Genomic DNA, 8,170 nt, shown 5'->3' on the forward strand with positions numbered 1-8,170 from the left:
TTTCATGCTTACAACAACCTTAGAAACAGGGAATCAAAAGAATGTTTCCATCACACCTAATAATAAAATATCAACCTGTAAATGACCAAAAAAAAGCCTTTTTTTTTTTCATTTTTTGGGTTTGAGTATTCAAAAAATAATGGACAAGGGGAAGGTAAAAGGAAAAGGACCTTTATTAATTAATGAAATCGAGATTAAAAATTTGTATAAAATTAGTTGAAAAAAAATTTAGAGTCCAACCTAGCTAGTTAATTACTGGAAAAAAAATTCACCTTTTGGATTGAAATAATTGGCCAGCGGCACCTAACGGCGTAAAATTATATTTTTTTTAAAAAAAACCTAGTTAATTACTGAATCCTGACCCAGATTCCTTCACTTGGTATGTCTTGATGCACCACAAAAAGAAGATAATAACCTGCTGGAGCCAAATTACTTGAATTTGGAAAGACCGAATTGATTTTGTAAGCTGATTTTCCCACTCGTGTCACGTTTCCACTAAAAAGCACAAGCATTCTTTGGTTCATAGTAAATGAATGTGTATTAAATCCTGGCGCAACCATCGTCACATTGACCACATCTCTGTTTACGGATCCGGGTACGGTAAATCGAATATTGACCCGTTGTCCATATTTGATTTTATGTCGGGAAGCGGGTGCAATAATCCGTGGGCGCGAATTTGCGGATTCTGGATCCAAATATGATGGTGAAAATGTTTCCAAGCTTAACTCTGTCGGGTAAAGAACTCCTGTGAAGTTATAAAACGCATGTGGATTACTACCACCAACAAGAACTCGACCATCACGAATTAAAATGGATGTTGAGTGGTACATTCTTGGTATAGTATTTGAGTTTTGTACCTCGAATCTTGAATCAAATGGGTTATCGGGTCGGTAAATAACCGGACTCAAAACGGGGCTCCTACCAAGTTCCCAACCAGCAGTGCCTGCAGCCGCTCCATTGAGGATCAAGACATTTCCATTTGGTAAAATTACCATGTCACCCATTGTTCGAGCTAGTGGCATTGTCTCCATGATCCACTGTGGATTCGGGTCAGTAATTGTAATCCGGCCGCAAGTATTTAATGCACCCAAAAAATTACCACTACTTGCATTAAGGTACGAGCCTCTTGGTGTTCCACCACAGACCAAAACCTCAGCTTGAATTATTTGTGCTTGCAAATTCTTTAATGGAAGAAGAACTGCAGACCCCGTACTTGGATAATTTCTCGGGTCACCACCCGGTATTTGTGGGTACGTTTTCACCACCGTGTTTGCCATGTAATTGAACAATATAGCTCGGTCGTTGGCGAAAATGAAGAGATTTCCATCCACATTGAGAAAAACAAATGGGTAGAGATTGTTTTCCTCTCTAGGATCATTAGTCTGCTGAAGAAAGGGTAGGTTAAATACACTGTTGGTTGAAGCAGTCTTGGGATAAAACTCATAGTTAAAAGCCTCACGACCGCCAATAATAATTTGCCTTCCGTCAGGAAGAATATGATTAGTGGCGTACCAACGACTCTGAATTAGGCCACCTCCTATTTCTTTCCAGTCACAAGTGCTGCCATTGCCATTACATGGTCTAAAAACTCTTACGACATTTTCACCGTCGTTGAAGCCACCAGTTTGAACCAAAGAACCGTCGGAGGTGGCAGAGCCAGAGGAGCACCACACGTCGGTCTGGACCATGAGGGGTCGTACAGAGTTTGTGGAAACATCGTACTCCACAGAATGGGCAGTGCAGTCGAGTTTCAAGGCGAGGTCATTAGGATTGTTGCGGCATTTGCCATCGGGCAATGAGATGTTCGACGCACCAAAGTCAGTACGATCATACATAATTACTCTATCATTGTTGAGGAGTTGCATGTGCATGGCTGAAATGCCAATGTTGGATATCAATAAGTCCCAGTTGCCTCCGACAGCGTAAGCCAATTTTCTGTAACATGGTTGTAGCAGAAGCAGAAGCAGCTGACCAAGAATCAAGAAAGGAATACCTGTTGTTCTAGTTGTCATTAGCTTCGTTCTTTTTGCTTTCTGATTCTGACAAATATTCTCGACCAAAGGCGAAAGAAATTAAAGAGGAGAGTTTTGAGAAGCAGGGGAGTTGTGAGTATAATCGACTTTGTGGGAATGTCTATAGAAGCTGTAATTTAGGTGGGGATATCCTTAATATATTGGCAAGATGGTAGGTGTTTGACTCAATTTTTGAACAAATCAATCAAAGAATATGAAGGGGTAAATCTTAGTCGGACATAATAAATTCCAGATCAAAGAGTTGATAATATAGATAATATATTGGATGAAAGAAATAAAATTGATCTTATTGAAGTTCAGCATTGTGACTCTCATCAATCGATGGGGGAGATAGTTTTACATGTTCTTCTGCAGATTATTTCTTTCCTATCAAGATTACAAGAAGAGAGCTTGGGAGAGAGGAAGGGGAGCAGATCCCCCTTATCGAAGGTTTTTCCCCTGCTATATATAGCCAAGGCACCCTTGCCATTTATTTGGTCTGACACTTTCTCGCATCTAGTGTGCTTTGGTCGTCCTTTTAGACATTGCTCCTTCTGACTCGACGGATGTCAGGAATGGGAAGTAGAGTGGGCTACGTTATCTTTTACTGCCCGGTCACTTAGGCGGGACGTTGATCAGCTCGTGACAGTCAGATTTTGACCAATACAGTTAGTCCCTCCGTCTGTCGGGTGTAGACATGCAATTTTTTACCCTCCCCGAGTTTTTACTCATTTTAGCTTTTAGATATTTAGTTTAGGCCTAATATCGCTATTTTACCTAGTTTTAATTATTTTACTTTATTTTAAGAACAAAAATTAAAAATTACAAAAATAGTTCCATATTTCTCTACGCAATTCATGTATTAGATATTTTTAGAACGATGTGTTACTTTGAACTTATTTTATTTTAATATAATCTTTGAAAATACCAAAAATAGTTTCAACTTTAATTTTTAGTTCTATTTTAAATATAATAGTTTATTATAATAATTTCAACTTTAATTTTTCGTTTTACTTGTATCTTCTTATAAGTATTTTTAGAAGTAGATTAAATTTTTAGCCTTTTTTTAGCCCAATTTTAAATTCTTGCAAGAGGCCCAAATTAGATAACCCACACACAAAACCCATAAAAACCCTAAGTCTTCATCTTCTTCTTCAACCTATACACTAACAAAAAACCCTAGAAAGCCCTAATGAGAAACCAGCCGCCTCCTCCCTAATCTTCCACCTTCTCCACATCTCCAAGCCATCAGCAGCTTGGACACCACCCAGCTCCACGCCGCCGACCAACTCCACCACCCCATTCTAAAAAGAGACCCATCGTTAGACCTCTCCGCCACTAGACTCTAACCCTCCACACACAGTCATTTTCTCCAGAATATACAGCCGCCAGCGACAACCCCATCTCCAGCCACTCCCAACATTTGAGATCCCCTCATTCTCAAACACACACACACACGCACACACATAGAGGACGAAATTAGATCTGGCCGGACTTGCCTGCTTCGGCAACCCTTTGAGCTTTGCTTCCCATTAGCGCTATTCTGGTGTTACTCGTTGTGGTAGTGACGCCGGATTTGTGCACATCCAGACGAGAGAGATAGATCAGCTAGCCAAACATCTCTTTTTCCTTACTATTTTTGTGGCTATTGCTTTTCTCACTTCTTCACCTAGTTCTCAAATAAGAGCCAAGAGGATTTTGTCTTCTATTGAAAATTTATGGGAGTCTGCTGAATTTTAAGTGGTCAAAAGGTTATAGCCGATTTTAGCTAATTTTATAACCGGTGATTAGAGTATTCTCAGCGCCAACATAGCTGCTCAGGATCTTGAGTTTGAGTTGAAGAGGTCTGTCAAAGGAATTCACAGTCCGAGCTCCTGCTACTGTTGCGCTTTCCGACCAGATTTGGTTTGCTGTGACCAAGGTCACGTTTAATATAAAGGAATCAATTAATGAAGTTCAATTTTCTCTCATCTCATATGTGCTTTGATCTTTTTCATTATTTTGCTTATGGTTTTTGGAATGTGTCATGTCTTGTTTTGTGTTTTAGTTTGCTTCCTTGATTCACTGTAGTCTTTTGCATTATCGTTAATTTTGTGTTGGATCAATTTGAATTAATTGGAGTTAAACTTGAAGTGCATTTGGAATATTAAGGCAAATAAGTCACAATTTGATAAACGAGACAAAAAAAATTGAATTTGGTCAAGGGGTTGGTTTAATAGAAACATGGACTTTGTAAAGGCATACTGGACGAGCTAGAAAGGGAATTACAAAAATTTGAGCTTGGATCGATTTTCTTAGTTCTTTATCTTGCTTTGTTGCTTTTAATCGCTCATATCGCTAGAAGCATGTTTAGGCCGTTAATGTTCGGGTAGGCAAACTCTAGGATTTTGTTTGTTTAATTTTGAGGCGAGAGGTCGTTCCCTTAGTTAAATTTATTCGGGGAATGCCCCGAAAGATTTGTATATGTTTTATTCCGGGGAATGCCCCTTAGTATTCTATAATTGGAAGCCGAAAGCGAACTCGTAGTACTTTTATTCTTATTTCATTTTATTTTTATCTTTCTTTTATTAGGAGGGGGACGACCTCGAGCTTCTTGCGTGTTTATTTTTCTTTTCTATTTTTATTTTACCTCAACTTAAGTATTTTAAAAGCCAACTAGATCGAGTACGCAACCGTGACTTTTACGGGACTTGGGGTGTGCCTAATACCTTTTCTCCGAGTCAAATGAACCCCCTTACCCAAATCTCTGGTGCGGATTTAGTTTTGGAGTCCAAAGTGTTTTAAAGGAAAAATCATTTTTTAAAAAAACGGTGACCTGACACACCGAAATCAATGTCAGGTGGCGACTCTGAGTTATTTCCTTCTGAACACAATTTTTGTCACGTTCTAGTTGGAAACCCCTTTTCAAGCTTTACGAATCACTTTTATTAATTTTAAGAAGGTTAAGTGAAGTTGTAAAAAAGTGGTGTAACAGCTCTGGCGACTCTGCTGGAGAATTGCAGGTTCGAGCTAGTACTTGATCTTGTTGGCTTTTTAGGATATTCGGTTGAGGTTTTTATGTGTTTTATTTGCTTTATTTGATTTTTATTTTTGCTTACGTCGTTTTATTATTTGCTAGTTGCTTATTCATTTACAGTTTTTCCTTTATGTGTTACTGCTTTATAAACTGTCATAATTTGCATAACCCTGAGTCTTTTTCTGCAACAAGTCTTCCGGAGTACGTTTCAGCGTACACGGTCCTTTTTGAGTCACCCGTGTCTTTAGGGGGGTGGTGTGGGAGCATAGAGTGGGCGGACAGCTAGAGCAGCCGCTATCGACCACGTACCACCCTGAACTGCCTTGTTAAGTGAACCCCAAATTTAGGTCAACCTGTAGGTCATTCTTATTTGGATCATGTCATTTGACCTAGTAGGGCTCGGTCCCAGGCACTGTGTCCCTTTGTAGGAAGCCTATCCAAATTTTGTCAAAAATGGGTCAGTGGCCCAAAAAGATATTCAGTCATCCCTATGTGATACATGTTGCATCTTTGAGGGTATAAGGGTCATTTAGCGGAGCGATGTTTGGGAAATAAGGGTGAAAATGAAGCAAGTAGGACATAGTTATATTTTTTTTTCACAACTTTTTCAAAAAAAAAAAAGACCAAAAAAATGGATATGAAAAAAATAAAAATAAAAAGATTTTACACTTTCCCATCATTTTCCAAAAATTCAAAAAAAAAGAAAAATAAAATCCAAAAATATTTTACATTTTCCATCATTTTTCAAAAAGACAAAATATATATTTTTTCCAATTTAGTGTCATTTTTTAAGCTTTCTCCCATATCCAATCTTCCCGAACTATGCATACTTGATTCTCGTCTTTCAGGGAGGGATACGTAGGAAGCCCACATAGGGTCCGGTCTTTCTAGTAAGTCTTAGGTTCTTGGCTTTGCGGGGTCTTAGCCAAATCTTGCATGACTAGCCACTTTTGGCCACACCGGCCATTCTTACAAAATGGGGTCATTTTCGCAAAAGTGGTTCAATGACCCATGTCTTAAGATCTTGAGTCCAATACTAGGTGTCATATTACTTTAAGGTCTGTCCTTTTGAGTTTGCATCTTTAGCCACTTTCGGCCACATAGGTCGTTTTTACAAAATGGGTCATTTCTGCAAATTAGTTTTGGGGCATGATTATTGCGAGTGTGAATCCATATAAGCCTTAGTGATGTATTTCCATATATGAGTAGTCAACCTTGTTGAGTTTGCACTTCTAGCCACTCTTGGCCATGTAGGTTAATTTTCTAAAATAGCCCAATCGTGTCTTGCATGAGTCCAATATGAGGTTTTGTGGCGTGGCATAGTGTCTCGAGTCCATAATCTATTTGGTCTTATTTTTTCTTATTCAGGTATGAGTTCATTTACCACAGCTCGAGTATGACTGATATCCCAAGACCATTCCGGTCAGGACCGTTGCATGCATTATCTACTTGAAGATACTTTTGTGTTTTGAGCCTCCACAAGCTACCCTCCACCGATCCTCTAGTGAGCCCGCATTCCAAGCTCCACATGTCCAACACTATGCTCCGGAACCAATTTTCAAGGTCTTAGGTCCATACTCTTACACTCCTCATTTTGAGCCTCCCAGTGAAACTACAAAGCCTGCTAAGATAGTAGAGCAAGATGAGATATCCATAAAGCTGAAAGGGTTTAAAATGCCAAAGCTTAATTTATATGATGGGCGTGGAGATCCAGTAGCCCATTTGAGGGATTATTGTAGTGAAATGAGAAGTGCTTGCGGGAAATATGAATTATTGATGGTGTATTTCAGTCAAAGTCTGAGTGGGGCAGCTCTGGAGTGGTACACCTACCAAGACTCTAGTAAGTGGCATGCGTGGGGTGACCTGGCTCAAGATTTTGTTCGGCACTATCAATACAATGTAGACATTATCCCAAACCGCTCCTCCCTATCTCAGATGGAAAAGAAACCTAAGGAAGGCTTTAGGGAGTTTTGGTTCAGATGGAACGAACAAGTTGCTGGGATCAGTCCTCTGATTGATAGAAAAGATGTTGTCGAGCCCAGCTAATGACAGGATCCAGTGGACATTCCTGCTAAATGCTTTCAGCCTCAGTACCGACCCCGTGAATATCCTCGTACTCCAAATAATCCTCACTAATGCTACTTTCCTCCACAAAATCCCCAAAGTCATACATCACCTTCCTAGTGCTCTATCCACAATGCACCGCCGTATGCTCCACACCCACGAAACCCGTAACGGCTTGCACCACCTCCACAAATGTCTTACCCACCTCTACAAGCATATCAACCACCTATCGGGAAGAGGTTCCAACCAAGGTTGGAGTACAAAATGAGAAGGCAACAGCAAAGAGAAAAGTCTTTCACTCCTATTGGAGAATCATATGCCAGTCTATTCCAAAGGCTGAGGCGATTGGACATGTTGAAGCCGATTCAGATAAAAATGTCGAACCCCCTTCCAAAGAATTTTGATTTTTCTCAAAGGTGCGCATATTGCTCTAATGCCGTGAGGCACGACATAGAAAAGTGTTGGCATCTGAAAAAAACAGTCCAGAAGCTTATTGATGCAGGTGACATTACCATGCAAAACCCAAATGCAACAAATACTAGCCAAAGTCCATTGCTTGTTCATATGAGACGCATGTGGTGGGCATGATTTGTGTGGACAAGGAATATAAGAACACTTCTGAATCCCTTAGAGAGCCACTTACCGCAAAGTTTTCAGCACTATCAATCTCGGTTCCAGAGGTTGATCTTAAGGACGAGTTGGCAAAAGGGACCCAAAATCTATTTGCTAAGGTCAACGTGATGGAAATTGGTGAAGGTCCTAGTAATTTTGATGTGCAACCCAGTGGCTAAGATGTCGAGCCTGGTAATTGGAGAGACACTCCTTTCTTGGATAGCCGGGGAGGAGTTTTGGTGGTTTATTTTGTTGTCATTTCTGTTGTCCGGATTATTTTAGGGTTGTAATCCGGATATTGTCTTGTGGATCAAACCCTTCTTTTCTTATTTTGTCTAGTTCGTTTAGTTGTAGTAACTCGTCTAGTGTTATTTAGGATTGTTCTAGGGTTGTAACCCATGTCTATTTTGCTTGTTTTGTTCAATCCCTTTTCACCATCTGTTTAATGCAATCTCATGTTTTCTGT

General features: G+C 39.8%; 1 protein-coding gene across 1 annotated transcript; it reads right to left on the bottom strand.

Moving 5' to 3' along the window:
* Positions 1–347: 347 nt before the first annotated feature.
* LOC107769365 (aldehyde oxidase GLOX-like) lies at positions 348–2,044 on the bottom strand. Its single transcript, XM_016588580.2, has one exon. The coding sequence runs from the start codon at positions 2,010–2,012 to the stop codon at positions 348–350; it is 1,665 nt and encodes a 554-aa protein (XP_016444066.1). The 5' UTR covers positions 2,013–2,044.
* Between the last annotated feature and the right edge of the window lie 6,126 nt (positions 2,045–8,170).

This window comes from Nicotiana tabacum, chromosome 12, assembly GCF_000715075.1.
Source record: "Nicotiana tabacum cultivar K326 chromosome 12, ASM71507v2, whole genome shotgun sequence".
NCBI classification, from domain to species: Eukaryota; Viridiplantae; Streptophyta; class Magnoliopsida; order Solanales; family Solanaceae; genus Nicotiana; species Nicotiana tabacum.